The sequence below is a fragment of the Macaca nemestrina genome, chromosome 1 (genome assembly GCF_043159975.1).
Source record: "Macaca nemestrina isolate mMacNem1 chromosome 1, mMacNem.hap1, whole genome shotgun sequence".
NCBI lineage: Eukaryota > Metazoa > Chordata > Mammalia > Primates > Cercopithecidae > Macaca > Macaca nemestrina.
Genome location: NC_092125.1, coordinates 182,235,143 through 182,255,978, shown reverse-complemented (window position 1 = coordinate 182,255,978; position 20,836 = coordinate 182,235,143). Strand labels below are relative to the sequence as shown.

The following is a 20,836-nucleotide window of genomic DNA, read 5'->3' as shown; positions in this document are numbered from 1 at the left end:
CTGATGTCTTCATTTTGACATTTCTCATTAGCACCGCCATTAGAAAGTAGGGTCAGAAAGAAGCAGTGAAATACACTCTCTTTGATTCTGCCATTTATTAATAGCTCCAGTGAGTTGCCTTTTGCCAGGGAAATTAGAAAGTAAGTTTTGAGAGCTGGAGTTATTTACAGACTTTAATTATCCATATAGTTTCCAGTCTACACCTCAGTACCAATGGGTAAATCAGTTACCTCAAAAAAGGTAATGAATCTACTTGTTACCACCTACGATAAGTTTTGCTTCAGAAAATTGAAAATGATCACTACTATGAAGAGTTTTAATTACTTGTAGATGTCAATTATCCACATCACTCTTAGTCTAGTGCCTCATTACCATGCATAACATAGATACCTGTAGTGGGATGGAATAAATAATGAATCTACTAACCCCAATCTTTAATTAATCCACTATATTTTTCAATGAATTTGTTTTCAATGATTACTAGTTGGTCTTTACTTCCCATGGCCCAAGATGCCTTACTTATACTTAGAGCACTCTATGTGGAAAAATTCAACCATTTCATCTTCTTGTGCCAATCACACATTCTGGATTTTGCAAAGCTTAAGGTTAGACATACACCTTACCACTGCCACTAAGTAAGAAGGGCAAGCAAATCATGGAGAAATTCTGATGGACAACAAAACTTCTATAATTATAAAAAACCAAATATTCAAGGATAGCCTATTTAAACTGAAGGAAACAATGTAAATTTCAGCAGTCTTCTAAACTGGATATTTAAATTCACATCCTCAAAAAACGCAGTAGGGAAAAACCAACAGGTAGACATACTCAACAAAATGCTGTCTATTACAAGAACCTGTGTACTTTACAGCAGTAACTGGCTAAATTTAGAAGCTGTCCAACATTGTATCAATAGCTACATCTATTTCTTCGAATTATGAAAACTTGAATAGATTATTTTATCTTCCATTTTACACTATTTTTAGTAATAACTGCTTAAAATGTGTGGCTCTTTTGCATTTCCTAAGAAGCTCAAAAACTGCACAAAGTAATGTAATTCAGATAACTTACCCTCTTACGCCCACCTAACCTCACTACCAGAAAGAGAATTACATTGAAGATGAACTCTTAACTTGCACTGCCTTTAGGAAAATTCAAGTAAATATAATAAATGTAGTCACCTAATCAGAGAATCAACTTCCGACAACAAGTCCCTCTGGTTTCTTCCTCAACTCTTCAGTAAATCATTCTCCCCGCCCTAGCACAGTCCACCAGACAGACAATCTCTAATGAATGTCCTGCATCAAAACAAAACAATGGACCTAACAATTTAGAGTTTTTCCCTACTTAAAACTATTAGGAAAAGCAGGAAAATCCAACATACAAGCAACACATTAAGAAATGCCCACCCAAGAGTTCTTACTAGCAACTGCTACCAGTGCTTCTATATCCAATCTCCTCTATGTGCCAGTTCAGCATTCAGGAAACAGTACCCCAATAACATGGCCACATGCATTGCTTACTGCTCTAAGTGAGGCACTGCCCAGTTTTCTCTATTTCTAAGGTTAGAAACACTGCTACCCCCTTATTTTTATCATTTCCCAAACAAAAACGGAGGTTTTATCATCCTTTCTCTTTGTAAAATGAAACTATTTAACACAACACCTAATGAAAATGAATTAAAGCTCTTTATGCCAAAGTTTAAGATATGCTGGTTCTAAGCTACTCATAAAATACTACTTTAAATTGTTCTATATCATCTCCCACCCTACCAGTATTATGAGAAACAGTTCTTTAACACACTAGATCTCCTAGCTAACAAAAATTTCACATGCATGAAAAAGCATTTTGGTTTTTGATGATGATGATGATGAGGAGGAGGAGGAGGAGGAGATGATGGTCTCACTCTAATTTTACTGGTGCAAAAATATTAACATTGTAAGTCATGCAAACTTACACCTTTAATGATATAATATGCAGGTAAGTACCATTTAAAAAATACTTTCAAAACCAGAAATCTATGCTGAAAAATACTGCTTTCTCATTGCAGTATAATCTTTGCAGGCCAGAATTCCAAGCCAGAACAATCATCTTGGAAAAGATAAACATTTATATAATATAAACACGTTAAGCATTCCTTTGACCTAATACAACATCCAGCAAATACTAAATAACCATATACATTTAAAATGAATAGTCCTAAATCAGAAGTGGAACACTAAATTTTATGGTCACTTACTTGAACCTCGCTTGTCCTTTGTTTAATAGTATCTTCTTTCTCCTTAAGGTCCTGTTCCACATTATTCTTTTCCCTAGAAGACCAGCAAACAATGCAAGAATATTTTAGAACATCAGCTACAGCTGGTATGGTTATCCATCCTCCTAATCCTGAATCGTTTTTTAAATACATAGTGAAACATTCAATTTTTAAATGAAGGGCAGATTTTTCCACCCTCTTTTAATTATTCATGGAATAAAAATCAATATAAGCTCCGTTTGTAAAAAAAATTGCTTTCTCACTAAAATGTGGTGAAAAAAGGATAGATTAAAAAAGGAAGAGGAGAAAAATAATCAATGAAACACTCAGGTTTCACTGATGTCACTGTTGCTATGGAAATAGTGTCCAATGAAAATTGCTGGTAAAGAAAAGGAGGGGTTGCATCAGCTCTGTAAGGTTAACCCTTAGGTACCACTGTCAAATTAAATGAAAATGGCTAATAGAAACAGTCAACAATATTAAGGAAAAAGACATTTACTGAAGTGTTAATTTCCCTTTAAATCACTGGTGTGCATCAATTTTAGAATGAAACAACAGAGAAAATGGGAAAGATTGTTAATACACAGGCAATGTGCTCTATCAAAAATTACATCTCAAAAAAAGCTATTTTAGGACCATATATCAAATCAAATTGATCAAATATACACACAGTATATATAAAGTAAAAAAAGAACCACAGCAGCATTTACCTCTTCTACTCTTCAAATCAAACATGCTGGGCTCCACTTTTACTTTGAAACATGGTTACCTAAATTCTTACACGCTTTAATCAGGCCTGGGTTGCTATGAATGAATCCCAAGCAACCTTAGATTCAGAATTGCAAAATAAAGCTGTTTCTTTTGATTTAACAATTTAACTGCCCATTTGTAGTTGTACTGAAATCATGCCTGCACACGCACACACAAACACACGCACCTCCCTTCACTTTCTTTTCTGCAAAATGAGAGAAAAAGCCCAAAGAATTCTGCAGCGGTACATTTCTGGGGTTGTGGGGAAAGGTAAAAGGCGAAAACATGGAGAAGGGAAGACAGCATTTAACAAGTCCTTCATGTTAGTATAGCCAAGTTTCTTCTTCGAGCTTCAAGACTACATTTCAGTTTCCATCTCAGACATAACCCAAAATGTAAGCTCAGGCTCCATTTAGTTCCAGCATAAAGGAAAGTGAGAAAATTATACCAAAGCAGATACTTAAGGGACAACTGCATCCTTCATTTATATTTCTCACCTTCTTGAGGTGAGATTTTAAATGTAGAAAAAAATAAACTGTTTTGGATATGTAGGCACAATGTTCTTAAGATGTGTATGGAAGAAACTATACAAATAAAGCTATTTGTACATTGTACTTTTAAACGTTTGAGATGGCCAAGGAGCTCACTAACCGTTTGTCAGATGGGTCGCAATGTGGGTCGCGATGTCGTGGAGATTTTAAACAGTCCCTTACTATGCGAATCATTGTTGCAGTCCGATCCTTCCATACCTCAACCTATTTATTATGCAAAGGCCATCCCCCACCTCCAACCCTTATATAAATAAGGCAAATTCAAGAAATAGAAAAACACAGGGGGAAAATTTTCTGAAAATACCCAACAAATTCTGCAAGCTCAATCTTGGAAATTTTCTTTCCTCCTTATGTGAGCAGATGAATGTTTTCAGTCTTGCTGCAGCATGTTAGAGATAAGTCATATGAAAATCTAGCACCCTCCCCCCATCCCAAATCCTCAGAGGCATTCCACACAAGGTCAGTATCAACTCAGCTCCCAGTTTCTGAAAGTAGATAGTAACAAAAATAGAAAACATTACAGTGTCAGAGATCAGCAGTGCACACGCTTGTACTGAATTCTTTCTGCTCTGCTGCTAACTGCTGTCACTGACAGTGTCTGCTCAGATCAAGTGTGCACGGAGGAAAACAGGGCTACAAGAAGGCAGTGAGCTGACTCAAAGTAGCCAAGGCAGAAGGATGGGAGAGCAAAGGAAGGAAGCTCACTTGGTGAAAATCCAAAACAGATTACAAAGGACTCAGCTCTGAAAAGCAAACACAGTCTATGTTTAGGTAAAATGGAGGAAGCTTGAGGAGTACAAACTTCGTAATTTGGGGTCTATTGGGGAGGAAGGGGAAGAGGAGGAAAGGATGGTGTTATTTCTAAACATACTCTGAAGACCATTCCCAACAACAAAAAAAATATGGAGATCTTTAGGCATTAATTCCTCTTAGTACGAAGATCAATTAAATTTAACTTTTGATTCATGTTTATCTAATAAAATTCTGGTCTTATAATATTCCTTTTATTAGCACAACCAAGTAGTATAACATATATTGCTAAACAGAAAACTTAAAAAGAATTAAATGTTCCATTATATCACTTTCTATTTAAAAAATTATAACTGAAAACCTGTCCTGTAAATCAGACTGAAAATCAAGTAATTTTCTCAACCTAGTTTACAGTTTCAGAGATGCTCAAATGTTATTCTGTTGTCTTGCAATGACTCTTAACCTTTATAACTATTCTTCTCATTTCAGGCAAATAAAAATATCTAAACATATATTTAGGTGCACTTAGGATACTTGACCATATTTCTTACCTTCTCCCTACTTTGAACAACATGTATACTTTTCTACAGTTGATGGACACATAATCAATACAAGCATTATTTTTAACACTAGTAATTTTAAAACAATTCTCTTTAAGGATCTGTGCCACAGTAGAAAGTAATATTAACATGCAACTTCTCAAGGAGCCCACCAATATAGGTAGATAAGGCAGATATAAGACATTATTTCAAAAAGAGGTGTGTGAGGCTGGGTGTGGTGGCTCACACCCGTAATTCCAGCAGTTTGGGAAGCCGAGGTGGGTGGATCACTTGAGGTCAGGAGTTCGAGACCAGCCTGGCCAATGTGGTAAAACCCTGTCTCTACTAAAAATACAATAATTAGCTGGGTATGGTCTCGCACACCTGCAGTCCCTGCTACTAAGGAGGCTGAGGCAGGAGGATCACTTGAACTCAGAAGGCAGAGGCTGCAGTGAGCAGATATCGGGCCACTGCATTCCAGCCTGGGCAACAGAGTTAGACCCTGTCACACACACACACACAAAAACCGGTGTGTGAGCATTTTGCCCGAACCACCACTCATCTTGGATGTCATGACAGGAAAAGCTATTACCTTCACCTTAGTAATTTCCAGAAAAGGAAAATGAAATGATCCTACTCATCCTCTATTTTAGACTATCTTTCTGGTTCTTTTCATTCTCAAGATGCTTGCACATCCTGAGGAATCCACAAGTACCAAAGCTATAAAGAACAAGTCAGGAATAAAGCTCCCTGGTATTCCAAAGGCTCACAGTACTGATTCCATGGAGCGGTGAATTTGAACCATCAAGGAAAGCAAATCTCAAGCTAGGCTTTCAGAAGCCTAAAGTTGACAAACACATAAATCTAGTAAGAAATGGTCAAGTTATGCACAAGGACAGTTAGGCTGAGGGACCTTGAGTCTATGCAATCCACTTCCATTTTCCTAGACTCTATGTGCAAGGAGGGCGTGAGCCATCTGTCTTAGTTTTTGATGCGATTCCAATATTATCAAAGACAAGATAAAATCATCTTCAAAGTCCTTCCCAGATACACAGTTTTATGTCTTTTTTTCTAAACATCAGCATCCACTGTTCTGTAACCAGAAAACATTAAAAACTAGAAACTATTAGAAACTAGAAAGTTGTGAAAACTCACAAAGCTGTATTTTTCAATCCTGAAACTTATTTATAAAAATTCTCTTGGAGTACATTTAGCCATAAAAATGGTATCACTAAGTAGCTTAACTGCCAATCTCTCTCACAAGCAAACAGAGAAAAATCTAGCTCTTCTGAGAAATTGTTTTTCTCACTCTGATCAGGTCACTTAACCTGTCAGAGCCCTAGTCTCATTTTTCGTATGTGGATGCTAATATCTCTATCATCTTAGGATTTGCAAGGCAAAATATGTAAGATGTCAAGTAACTAATATTGAGCCTAAATATTAACATTACTTAGAATTTTAAACAATAATGAAGTAGTTTTTTAATTTGTCAAAAGGAATTATGAGTTATAAAAAAGGTTAGAAAACACTGATCTAATATAGTTATAGAATAAATAATGTAAACACTAAAATTTCTACCCCCAAAATCTTATCTGAATATCATTCAAAATAACCTATCTGCTCTCTACTTTTAGAAACTCATTATATGGTTTTGAAACCATAAGATTTGGAGAAAAACAGGCTCCAAAATACAAGCTCTATCACAAGTCACCTTACATCACTGTAGTAACAGCTATTTGTTCTGGCCGACCCTCTCTCCTTCTACGGTTCAGCAATCCTTTTAGGAGATTGCTCCTCTTTCTGCCTCTTCTAACGTCTTTCTACTCATATAGTTGAAACAGAAGATGCCATCTCTCTGGGCAGTGACTGGCCAGAAATTGGCTCCTGGTCGAAGTTTAGCCAGTCAAAGTACCCCACCACACAATCACAGAGATTAATTCAAGAATGAGCCTGTAACTGATGCCAAAGCAGTCAGAATCTTTATCTAGGATGCCTTTATTTGGAACTGATAAAAAGCTAGCATTCTAGGTAGCAAGCCCTGGCTCCTGTCACCTCCTGTCATACTTAATTTTATGGGCTAATTTGGCTAGGCCACAGTGCCCAGATATTTGGACAAACACAACCCTAGATGTTACTGTGAAGGTATTTTTTAGGTGAGATGAACATTTAAATCAGTAGACTTGAGTAAAGCAGATTACCCTTAATAATGTAAGTAGACCACATCCAATCACTTGAAGGCATTAAGAGATAGATGAGGTCCCCCAAGGAATAAGGAATTCTATCTCAGATTACCTTTAAACTTGAGATGCAACATCAACTCTTCACTGGGCCTCCAGCCTGCCAGCCTGTCCTATAGATTTCAGACTTGCCAGCTCCCACAACCTTAAAAATTTCTTAAAATAAATCTCTGTCTCCCTCTCTCTCTACATATATACACACACACACATATATACACATATATATACACACACACACACATATATGCACACATCCTATTTGTTCTCTTTCTAACCCTCCTTCCCGCCCACCTATACCTTTACTCTTCCAATTATATGGGGTCATCAAATTCTTCTTTTTGCCTAAACCAGCTCCAGTTAGGTAGGTCATTTCATCTTTTTTAAGCCTCTGTTTTCTTCTCTTCAAAGAGGGATAATAAAATCTTTATCTCACAATTGCATATAGGATTACAAAATTTATGCCAGCATACCCGGTTTACATAGCAGATACTAAATAAAATGTTAAACACCAACAAACTCTTTATAAGCTCTAGTTTCTGCAGCTATAAAATGAGTATCTACTTTACAAACCATATATGGGATTGCTATGAAGAGCGATAGAGAAAATACACAATAAAACCTAATATACCACTATGCAACTTATCTACTGACTCAGTAACACATACTGAATCCTATTACATACTTGTCACTATGCTATACTTAAGGGATACATAAAACCAGAAGGCACCTGCCATTAAGAAGCCCTTAATTCAGAGCATGTGAACACACACCTGGTGTGAGGGGTTGGGGATAAGAATATAAAGAGATAATTACAATGCACTGTACTAGGTGCTACAACACGTAAGCACTGTGGGATAGGAAAGGTTCTACGAGAACACAAAGAATGGGAACTTGACTCCCCCTGAAGAAGGTCAGAAAAGGTCTCCTTGGTATCACTGAAGGTAGGATGATTAATTCCCAAGTGAGCTGTGCAGACAATAATGTCATGTTTATCAATATAAATTACTCCGGTCTGAGAATACTGCGTGAAGGAGGTGAGAGACTTCAGCTAAGCCTTGAAGGAAAGAGTAAATGTCAGGTAAGAAAATGGTATTTCAGCCAGAGATAAAGCTTATACAAGAAAGCACAGACGATGTTGGCAAAACAGCAGTAAGAAGCAGACTAAGAAGAAAACTCCTCAAATTTGATAAAAGATCTACATCTACAAATCTAAAAACCTCAATGAACTCCAAGTAGCATAAACACAAAGAGACTCATTATAATCAAACTGTTGAAAGAATCTTGAAAATAGCAAGCAAGAAGAAAAGCAACTTGTCAATTTGTGACATATAATCAATCCTTAATAAGATTATCAATGGATTTCTCAGCAGAAACTTGAAGGTCAGAAGGCAACGAAATGATATATTTAAAGTGTTGGAAGAAAAAAACCTGTCAACTGAGAATTCTATACCTGACAAAACTGTGCTTCAAAAGAATGAGGGAGAAATCAAAATACTCCTAGACAAACAAAGGCTGAGGGAGTTCATTACTTCTAGATCTGCCCTACGAGAAATGCTAAAGGGAGACCTTGAGGTTAAAATGAAAGGATGCTAGATAGTAATTGAAAGTCATATGAAGATAAAAAGATCTCCAGTAAAGGTAAATACATGGGTAAATATAAAAACCAGTATAACTGTAATTTTTGTTTACAACTCCACTTTATACTTTCTATAGAATTTAAGAGACAAATGCATAAAAAAGAATTTGTGAATGTTAGTAGATACACAATGTATAAAGACACAGTTTGTGACATCAATAACGTAAGGGGGGAGTTTGTTTTTTTTTTTTTTTTTGAGATAGAGTCTCGCTCTGTCGCCCAGGCTGGAGTGTAGTGGCGTGATCTCGGCTCACTGCAAGTTCCACCTCCCAGGTTCACACCATTCTCCTGCCTCAGCCTCCCAAGTAACTGGGACTACAGGTGTCCGCCATCACGCCTGGCTAATTTTTTTTTTTGTATTTTTATTAGACATGGGGTTTCACCGTGTTAGCCAGGATGGTCTCAATCTCCTGACCTTGTGATCCACCCGCCTCAGCCTCCCAAAGTGCTGGGATTACAGGCATGAGACACCGTGCCCGGCGGGGGAGTTTTGATACCGTTTGTGACATCAATAACATAACAGGGTGAGAACGGGCTAGGTGCGGTGGCTCACTCCTATAATCCCAGCACTTCGGGAGGCTCAGGCAGATGGATCACCTGAGGTCAGGAGTTCGAGACCAGCCTGGCCAACATAGTGAAACCCCATCTCTTCTAAAAATACAAAAATTAGCTGGGTGTGATGGCAGGTGCCTGTAGCCCCAGCTACTTGGGAGGCTGAGGCAGGAGAATCACTTGAACCCAGGAGGCAGAGGTTGCAGTGAGCCGAGATTGCACTGATTGCACTGCTGCACTCCAGCTTGGACAACAGAGCAAGACTCTATCTCAAAAAAAAAAAAAAAAAAAAAAAAAAAAGGGGGGGTAAGGGCAGAGGAGAAAATGGAGCTGTATACGACCAGAGTTTTATTTGTGTCTTTAAAGACAGAGTCTCTCTGTTTCCCAGGCTGGAGTGCATTGGTGTGATCACAGCTCACTGTAGTCTCGAACTCCTGGCCTCAGGCAGTCCTCCTGCCTCAGCCTCTTGAGTAGCTAGGACTACAGGTATGCACCACCACAGCCAACTAATTTTATTTTCTGTAGAGACAAGGTCTCACTATATTGCCCTGACCTCAAGCTATCCTCCCATCTTGGCTTCCCAAATTCCTGGGATTACAGGCATGAGCCACCACGCCTGGCCAGGAGCACAGTTTTGTATGGGACTGAAGTTAGTTTATATCAATTCCAAATAGATTGTTCAGTTTGGGATGATAAAGTTCCAGAGATTCATGGTGGTGATAATTGCACAATTACTGTGAATGTATTTAATGATATTAAGTACATTTAAAAATGACAACAAAAGAGTGAAACTCCATCTCAAAAAAAAATTACTTTAAAACTTTAACCATTTTAAGTGTACAATTAATGACACTGAATGGTACACTTTAGGTGGTTAAAAATTTAAAGTAGTAAATTTTATCTTATGTATATTTTATGATAATACAAAATTAATGAAAAAGAAAGTAGAGAGATGAGAAAATTCTAGACAGACTAACTTACCTAGAATGGAAGGTTCATGTGTGGTTAAATAAAGCTGAAATGGTAAATCAGAATAAGATTATAAAGAACTTCTGTACTAGGTAAAAACAGGCTTTTACTGTTGTTGTTGTTGTTGTTTTCTTTATTCTGAGACAAAGTCTCACTCTGAAGCCCAGGATGGAGTGCAGTGGCGGGATCTCGGCTCACTGCAACCTCTGCCTCCCGGGTTCAAGTGATTCTCCTGCCTCAGTCTTCCGAGTAGCTGGGATTACAGGCATCCGCCACCACGCCCGGCTAATTTTTGAATTTTTAGTAGAGATGGGGTTTCACCTTGCTGGATAGGCTGGTCTTGAACTCCTGACCTCAGGTGATCCACCCACCTCAGCCTCCCAAAGTGCTGGAATTACAGGCATGAGCCATCGTGCCCAGCCAAGACAGACTTTTAATATACAGGAAATGGTGAGTCCCTTAGAGGTTTCTGAGACATGCTTCTTTGAACGCCAAACGGCATTATTTAGCAACACAGCTCTTCTTTCCTGTCTGGCTTGTGGAGGAAGAGAGGAAGCAGAGGCACTTACTGCTCAGAAAGCTGATGACAATTGCTAGAAAGGCAATAAAACACCCTGACTCTGCTTATCTTAGGAACTGTCAGAAGCCTTGAGCTAGATTACAGTAATAACTATAGAAAGCTGATGAGAAAGTCTTCGTTTTAAATTTAAACCATTTGAAAGTTACACGACCTTTCATTCTAAGAATTCACAGTTCATGGCCGAGTGCGGTGGCTCATGTTTTTAATCCCAGCACTTTGGGAGGCCAAGGTGGGCAGATCACTTGAGGTCAGAAGTTTGAGACAAGCCTGGCCAACACGGTGAAATCCTGTCTCTACTAAAAATACAAAAATTAGCCATGCGTGGTGGTGCATGCCTCTAATCCCAGCTACTCGAGAGCCTGAGGCAGGAGAATCACTTGAACCTGAGAGGCGGAGGTTATAGTGAGCCAAGATCATGTCACTGTACTCCTGCCTGGGTGACAGAGCAAGACTTCATTTCAAAAAAACCCAAAAAAACAAAAAAACAAGAATTCGTAGTTCATAAAAGCTTAAAGTTCGAGGACAAAGACATTTATTCTTACCATAAGTTTTAAATTACTCTAAAAGTTGCCTTTGTCAGGCACAGTGGTTCACAACTGTAATCCCAACACTTTGGGAGGCTGAAGTGGGAGGACCACTTGAGCCAAGAGTTTGAGACCATGCGGGGCAACACAGTGACACCCATGTCTCTATAAAAAATTTTTTAAAAAATTAGCTGGGCATGGTGGCACATGCCTGTAGTCCCAGCTACTTAGGAGGCTAAGGTGGGAGGATTGCTTAAGCCTGGGAAGTCAAGGCTAAAGTGACCCATAATCACACCACTGCTCTCCAGCCTGGGCAACAGAGCCTGACCCTATCTCAAAAATATATACATACATACATACATACATACACACATACACACAAACACATGCATAAATAAAACTTGCCTTAATTATATAATCTTCATGAGATATTATTTCATTTTTTCAACAAATATTTATTAAATGTCTACTACATTCCAAACAAGATTGTAGTTGGGCCTCTATTTATAGTTTGCTGGGGAAAACCAATAGCCATTAATTACAAAAATTTAAGATAAATACTGTGAAAGTGTGATGGTACTATGGGAATAACTAATGTTCTTACTTAGTTCTGAGAGACTGGCTGTTTTTAATGGGTTTTATTTTTAAAAATAAGAGAATATATTTATGGGTATAAGTCATTGAAAAGAGAACCTAACTAGAATCAGAAAAAACACAAACTTTGGGGTGTGGCTTATATGACAAAGCACACCCCCTTAGTGGCAGGTCCCAAAATTAGATGGTTCATTTTTCAAAGGGGAAATAATATATATATATATATACACACATACACACACACATATCTCTGGAGACAGAGTCTCGCTCTGTCGCACAGGCGAGAATGCAGTGGGGCAATCTCGACTCACTATAACCTCTGCCTCCAGGGTTCAAGCAATTCTCCTGTCTCAGCCTCCAGAGAAGCTGGGATTACAGGTGTGCACCAGCACGCCCAGCTAATTTTTGTATTTTTAGTAGAGACAGGGTTTCACCTTATTGGCCAGGCTGGTCTCAAACTCCTGACCCTCAGGTGATCCTCCCGCCTTGGCCTCCCAAAGTGCTGGGATTACAGGCATGAGCTACTGCACCTGGCCAGAAATACAAATTTATTTTGCAAATCCATAATAATTTATTCTACTTATCTAGCAGGACAAAATGAGATTAAAAGAAACCAACAGAAAAGATATGTAAAACAAAACCTTAATTTTCTGAATTACAAAATAGGGATAATAAAGTTAATGGGCAGGATTAATTTATGTTACATCTAGAAACACTCCAGGGCAATGCCTGGCATGTAGTAAGTGCTAAATAAATTTCAGCTAATATTATTATTACCATTACATTGTTTACTAGTATAAAAATACATTTACTGGCTTTTTGAAAGCTGTAATAAAGCACCTGGAGTGATGGCAATCAGGCCTCCAGTATGTTGGTGGAGACTGTGACTCTTAAATCCTCCAGGAGCTGAAATTTCTTGGTAGATGTTTTTGCTTTCCAAAGACAGACTATAATATATCTCAATAATTATTGCTGTATTAAAAGAGGTAAGTGCCCCTTAGTAAGCTACCAGAGCCACAAAACAATACAAGCAAATGAAATGTATAATAATTCTAACTCAGAACAGAACAGGTCCAACAGAAGATACATAGATTATGTATGTATGTATGCATGCATGCATGCATGTATGTATTTATTTATTTAATAGAGACTGGGTCTTGCTTTGTTGCCCAGGGTGATCTCAACTCCTGGCCTCAGCAATTCTCTTGCCTTGGCCTCCCAAAGTGCTGGGATTACAGGCGTGAGCCACCATGCCTGGCCTATGTGATTTTTGAATGATCTAACAGGCACACATGAAAAAGTAAAAAGAAATGAGTGAAGTTTATTTTAATGTAATATTTCAAAATGTAATAAAGGTGAAAAATATTAAGATATTTTACATTCTTCTTTTTCATTCTAAATCTTTGAAATCCAGTATATTTTATACTAACAACACATCTTAAATTGGACTAGCCATATTTCAAGTGCTCAATCACCACACAGGTAGTGGCTACTATACTGGACAGCACAGGTTCAGACTTCAGCAAGGAGGTTTTCAAATAAGGAGAGCCTCCCAAAACCGAGGTTTTAATGATGATCTATACACTTTATGTGAAAATGAATTAGGCTGCCTCCTTACTATCAAAGAAATGCACACCACAACCTAGAGCTTCAGTTATTTAACCAGTAATACCATTCTTAAGGCAGAGTCACAAAAGAGACCTTTTAGCGTCAGTATCACAGATCTTTAGAGGGTCAAAAACACATCAAGTTGGACCATATAAGTAAAAGAGCTCCAGATTTGATGATATAAGCAATGAATGCTCCAGACATAATGGTTTCTAATGATATTTGAACTGAACTAAAACAAAAACGCAGAATTTTTAAAAATTCAAACCATATGCTAGGATTTAGAAATTTTAAAAAATCAGTTATTGAATATGATGGAAATAGAGGTCTATATATTTAGTAACACAGAATCTGGCTACCTGGCTACATAGTTCCATTTACTCTTCAACTAGAGAAAGAAAGTTCATTCAGCTACTCCAACCAATATTTAGTGAACAGCTATTGAGTAAATCCTGTACTCTAAGTGCTGAACTCAGTGTTGGGATGATGATGATAGATACTAATATGTATTGAGAACTTACTATGTTCCAAGCATTGCGTTAAGCATTGTGCATGGTTATTCATATTTCCACTTTATAGATTAAAAAACTGAGGTACAGATAGTTAAGTATATCCAGGTCATGTCAGGCAATCTGGAAATCTGGTTAAAAAGCCCATGCTCTGAAATACTATACTATATTGCCTCATTAGAAGTAAGAGTTGGCCTGTGTCATCACACAGTCGAGAGTCTACTGGGAGAGAAGGAAACTGTGTGCTCTCTGAGCTGAGGCAGATAATCAGAGAAAGCTTCTTGGAAATGAAGACTTGTTCATTTCTTCATCTGAAAAACTGAAATAAAGTTATTTACCCTTCAGGGATGTTACAAGAGCTCAACAAGTGAACTTATATAAAGAAGGCATAGTACAATGCCTGGTAACTATTATTCTAATTATCTATCCTGTTTACTGGCCCAAGACCAGGATAACCAACAGGCCTGACAGGATGTGGCTTTAACTTCCTGATGTTCTTGCTAAAAGGACAGAGACAGGAAGGAAATGGAAGCTAGTAGATGACAAAATATTAACTCCTGCCTCAGCATAATTTACCACCACATTATCCAAGTGACTGAAGCAATCTCTTAGTATGTTTCATCTTTTCCACTGCCAAGAACTTCTCTAACTGAGGCATTTTACTTTCATAGCAACAGCTCTCAAGAATGGATCCACAGATAGTTTTTAAGTGTCTGGGAACTCCTGAAATAAATACAAAATAGTATCACAGATATACATGTTATTTTTTTTCTGTGGGCAGGGTGTAACAGTCTTCATCAGATTTTCAAAGGAAATCCTTGACACAAAAACAGGTCTGCAACTACCATATGATTAAGCAATTCCACTTTTGCAAATATACTACAAAGAACTGACAGCAGGGTCTTGAAAAGGTATTTGTACGTTCATGTTCATAGCAGCATTATTCATAATAGCTAAAATGTGGAAGCAACCCAAATGTCCATCAATAGATGAACAGGTAAACAAAATGTGGTATGTAAGTACAATGGAATTATTATTCAGCCTGAAAAAGGAAGGAAATCTGACATATGCCACAACACAGATGAACCCTGAAGACGTTATACGAAATAAGATAGTCATAAAAAGACAAATATCTCGTCATTCTGCTTATATGAGATAGTTACAGTATTCAAAATCAGAGAGACAGAAAATAGAATGGTGGCTGCTCTAGGGAACGGCAAGGAAAATGGGAGGGAGTAGAGTATGGGGAGTTATTGTTTAATTGGTATGGGGTTTCAGTTTTATAAGATGAAAAGAGTCTTGGAAATGAATGGTGATGATGGTTGCACAACACTGTGAATATATTTCTTTTTCTTTTTTTGAGACGGAGTCTCGCTCTTGTCGCCCAGGCTGGAGTGCAATGGTGTAATCTTGGCTCACCATAACCTCCACCTCCAGGGTTCGAGCGATTCTCCTGTCTCAGCCTCATGAGTAACTGGGATTCCAGGCGCCTGCCACCACGCCCAGCTAGTTTTTGTATTTTTGTCTTGAACTCCTGATCTCAGATGATTTGCCCGTCTCGGCCTCCCTAAGTGCTGGGATTACAGGCATGAGCCACTTCGCCTGGCCATGTGAATGTATTTCACACCACTGAATTGTTTATCTAAAAATGGTTAAGATGATAAATTACTATGTTATGTGTATTTTACCACAATTTTTTAAAGTGGGAAAAAAAAACACTAAGTCTGCAGAATATTAAAAAAAAAAAAAAAAAAAATCAGCCCACTAACCTTAATGCTCCTGTGAGGATTTAAAAACCCTTTATATATAAAATTCTTTTCTTTTTCTCTTTTTTTTTTTTTTTTTGAGACTGAGTCTCACTCTGTTGCCTAAGCTGAAGCACAGTGGCATGACCTCGGCTCACTGCAACCTCTGCCTTCCAGGTTCAAGCGATTCTCATGTCTCAGCCTCCTGAGTAGCTGGGATTATAGGCATGCGCCACCATGCCCGGCTAATTGTTGTATTTTTAGTACAGATGGGGTTTTGCCATGTTGGCCAGGCTGGTCTCAAACTCCTGGCCTCAGGTGATCCACACGCTGCAGCCTCCCAAAGTGCTGGGATTACAGGTGTGAGCCACTGTGTCCAGCCTAAAATCCTTTCCTATAGGCTTCAAAATAAGCAATTATTCAGAAAGTCTTTGCCTTAGTTCAACATTTAACACATGGCTTCTATTCTGCCATAAATTTTGCAGAAAGTAAGTCTTGGAAATATTCCAATATTTATAACATACTTTGAGTCATTCATTCAACCAACTAGGTTATACTCATTCCACGGGGTCAAGTAATGTGTGTGTTAATATCTAGGCCTACCAAAATGAACAAGACATAGCTCTTGCCCTTAGGAATTAAAAATTTACCAAAAAAGCGATATAAATTACTATAAACAGTAGAAAATACTACAATAAAGGAATAAAGCCTCTGGAAGAAGAGAAAAGAATAACTAGTAATCTGAAGATTTCATGGAAGGCTTGACAGAACAGACAATATTTAAGATGGGTCTTGAACATGAAAAAAACTTTATAAGGTAAAAGGTGTGCTTCAGGCAAAGGGGAACAGTAGGATCAGAGGCACAGAGGAATAAAAGTGGTGGTATGTTGAAGTAAGAGGTAATAAACCCATCTATCATACAACTGGAGAAAGGGGATAAAGCTGAAATAGTAGATTCGAGTACTGTACTGAGCCCTCAGAGTACAAAGAGCAAACACACTGTATCTGTTCTCAAATAGCTTTACAGTACCATAAGGGAGCACACTGTGAGAGGTGGCTAAGACAGAAGAATGGTCAGGATGCCAAGTGAACACCATGAAGGAAGAAGAGCCTTTACGCCATGTTCAAAGAAGTGAATTGGATTCAGTTGGAGATGGGAAGTCACTGAGGGATCTGAGTTGTATTTTATGACAACTTTAAGACAGATTTCAACAATATTGAAAAGATTATTTTCTCATCTATTATAAGCTAAACACTAGGGATACAAGCAGCCCCTGTGCTTAAGAAGCACATAATCTAGTTGGAGATTAAAAAAACACAGAATTATAACAAAGTATGATAAATGTTATAACAGTTGTAAATATAAAGACTACATAAAATAGGCTCTTAAATAAGACTTGAAGAGAGAAGAGAGGTTGGGAGGTAAAGTCAAGGAAGGCTTCATCTCCCAGAGGAAATGATGTCTAAGGTGAGATTTGAAGAGTGAGAAGTTGATCAGACAAAAGGGAAGATAGGAATGAATTCAAGAGACACTGCAAAGGTAGAAGACTAAAGATGAGAAGAAGAAAAATCTCAGGTTTCTAGCTTGAGTGACTAGGTGAATGGTGATGTCACTGACAAGGGAGATACAAAACAGAGGTGAGGGGACAATTAGGGAAGTCATATCCTACTAGATATTCAGATGAAAACACTAGTAGGCAATGAAAAATACAGGTCTTGAGCTCAAGTAAGAGATTCGGGTATTTGATGAGTGTTATATGACAACTACCTGTTATTGCTTTTCCTTAAGTTAAAAATATCATACTAATTTAATCTAATTGGCATAATTAAATCATTTAATTAATAGCAAATGTTGAAGAAATCACAGAAAAATTTGTGAAATATACCAAAAGGTATCTCGCCTCAAGCTCCCAATGTCTTATATTTTCTACTAGAAACAATTTGGTGAATTAAAGATGAAAACAAAGACAATGAAATCTCATTTTCTGACCAATAACAAAGAACATTCTTTACCCAGCTAACTCAAGTTTATATACTGCTTTCAATATTTCCACTGGTTTGCAATGCTTAAAACAAAATATGATTCTAAGAAACATATTCCTTTTTTCATTATGCATTTCCCGAATTTTACAATGAATATGTATTATAACCATCATTAAGACAAAAGTATTGTAAAGCACTATATTCATTATACAGTAATTACAATTTCACATCATACATGCTGTTTACTTAGAGGTTTGATCCCTGGACTAAATATATATATATATATATATATATATATATATATATTTTTTTTTTTTTTTTTTTTTTTTTTTTTTGAGACAAGTCTTACTCTGTTGCCCAGGCTGGAGTGCAACGGCTCGCTGCAACCTCTGCCTCCCAGGCTCAAGTGATTCTCCTGTCTCAGCCTCCTGAGTAGCTGGAATTACAGATGTGCGCCATCACGCCTGTCTAATTTTTGTATTTTTAGTAGAGAATGGGGTTTGACCATCTTGGGCAGGCTGGTCTCGAACTCTCAAGTGATACACCTGCCTCAGCCCCGCAAACTGCTGGGATTACAGACATGAGCTACCGTGCCCAGCCCCTGGACTAAAACTAAGTATCTTCATCTCAAAACCAAAGAACTGGCTAACATTTTATCAGGTAACAATTTAGTAAAAGACACAAACAAAATCTGTTTAAATTATTTTTTCTTGTTTTGTAGTCATACTCATCACATCCTTATTATATATTAATAAAAAAATTAGGCCGGGCGCCGTGGCTCAAGCCTATAATCCCAGCACTTTGGGAGGCCGAGACGGGCGGATCACGAGGTCAGGAGATTGAGACCATCCTGGCTAACACGGTGAAACCCCGTCTCTACTAAAAAAATACAAAAAACTAGCCGGGCATGATGGCGGGCACCTGTAGTCCCAGCTACTCGGGAGGCTGAGGCAGGAAAATGGCGTAAACCCAGGAGGCGGAGCTTGCAGTGAGCTGAGATCTGGCCACTGCACTCCAGCCTGGGCAACAGAGCCAGACTCCGTCTCAAAAAAAAAAAAAAAAAAAAAAAAAAAATTAAAGGCTGAAGAATTTTAACTTGGCACGGAAAAAACAGTCCTTCACAAGAATAAAAACCAAGGTTTTTATAATGTAATACCTTGAAGATTTGGTGATAATGACCTAATACAACTACTTACAAAAGCATATTCTAACAACTATAATTTTAGCATGGGGATGAGTCTGACTATGACACTAATGGAGTTGACAGATTATGTAAGTTGCCTACACTGTAGAGCTCACCTAAAATAAGTCTAGCAAAAATATTTTCACAAATGTCAAATCATGTATAAATACATCACACATTTATAAAATGTGACTATACCCTAAAAACTAGCAAGGTTTTGAAATTCTCTGATTTTCATAATAAGACAGTCACAAAATATTAGGTACGTTATTTTCATGTTGCTAGCTGTCATTTACTATATAAGACTGCCACTGGTACAACTTAACATTATAGTTACTAAAAGTTATTGAAAGATTAGTTGACCAAAGTGTAACAAATAATGTTTTCAACAGTAAGAGCATTTTATCTATGATGCTCTAATTCCCATTAAAATTCATTATAGAAATACTTTATACATTAAACAAGTACACTCGAAGTCAAATCAAGCAAGTCCTAGAACATTGGTGTATGTATCCATTTTCATAGGCTTAAGAGGCCCAGAAGATAAGTATTTTCAAATGTACCTACTATAACATGTATATAACATATATAGAGAAGCAAAAATGTTTATGGACCACATGAAAATGAAAAGTCTAAACACCATTATAGATTCAGTAATTAAGTGTTTACTACTTCTATTTTGAACCAAAGTCAAAAACTTAAAAATCCTAATGAGTGGCAGAATTGTACAACAGAAAGAATGCTGAACTTATACAACCTGGTTTTGATACCAGTACTGTCTCTTAACGTGATGTGTGACTCTGGATTTGATTTTTTTTTTTCCCATTAGTAAGGACAAAATTAAACTATACAATCACCATGAAGGGTTTTTTGTCCTGGTCGGATTTCCATATTAGAAGTTTTATGTCATAGGAAAAGGCCAATAAGCCAATCCAATTAGACTGAATTTCAGGTCTTTTCCAGGAAATGCCAGAAGAGAGGCGCTCTTCACCAAACTTGAAATTATAAGTACATGTAGCTAGATGTACTATAGCCCTCTTGCCAAAATAGGGAGAAAGTCTATCTGAGAATGGAATTAACCCAGCGGAAATGGAAACAAGAAATGGAGAGCAAGAGAACTGATTATATCATCTGAGCCTCAATATCAAGGAATGCTTTAAGCCAACCCTACCTTTGAAAGGTTTCAGTTTCACATGTCAATAAATTTCACTCTTAAGTTAGTTTGGGTTTAGTTCTTTCTTACAACTGAAAAATTCTAACAACCAGTTTTTCTACAGAAATCTCAATATAGTCTCACAGGTAAGGTTAAGATCATTGCCAAATTCTTGCCATATAAGGCAGTTAACTCATTTAATCTCCTTATGTCTCAATATTGTCAGTAAAATGAAGTATATCAGCCATTATCTGCTTCAAAGTGTTGTGAGGGTTAAAAAAAGAAAAAGATTGGTGTGAATATTTAGATACAGTGCCCTGTAGACAGAAAAATTGTCTTATTTTTAAAAAGTAATTTTATAGTCATTTTTACAATCAGTATTACTACAAAGTTTCCAGGGAACACAGAAATTAAGGAAGTACCAATACTATCTGCTATACTCAGATTCAAATCTAATTGTATTTGAGTCTGTCCTACATAGTACCTATGTATAAGAAAGAAGATTCAACTTAGAATAAAGTAGTCCTGGGATCAGGTATTAGCTCTACAGCTGACAAGCTTGTATCATTTTGGGCAAAATAATCTAAGCATCTTAAATTTCTTACCTGTAAAATAGAAACACCACCACCTATTTCAAATTACAAGGTTTGTGTGAGGGTCAAATAACAATTATGAAAGCTCTTGGCATGGTGTCTGAATTTAACATTCCATCTATT

At 37.4% G+C, this 20,836-nt stretch overlaps 1 protein-coding gene across 4 annotated transcripts in view; it reads right to left on the bottom strand.

The window, feature by feature from the left end:
• The window catches only part of LOC105495236 (epidermal growth factor receptor pathway substrate 15), a 162,514-nt gene that overhangs the window by 54,856 nt on the left and 86,822 nt on the right, over positions 1–20,836 (bottom strand). For all 4 annotated transcript variants that reach the window (XM_071093088.1, XM_071093090.1, XM_071093083.1 and 1 more), the window contains exon 13: positions 2,240–2,312. In XM_071093088.1, the coding sequence (XP_070949189.1) occupies positions 2,240–2,312 (73 nt within the window). The remainder of the gene's footprint in view (positions 1–2,239; positions 2,313–20,836) is intronic.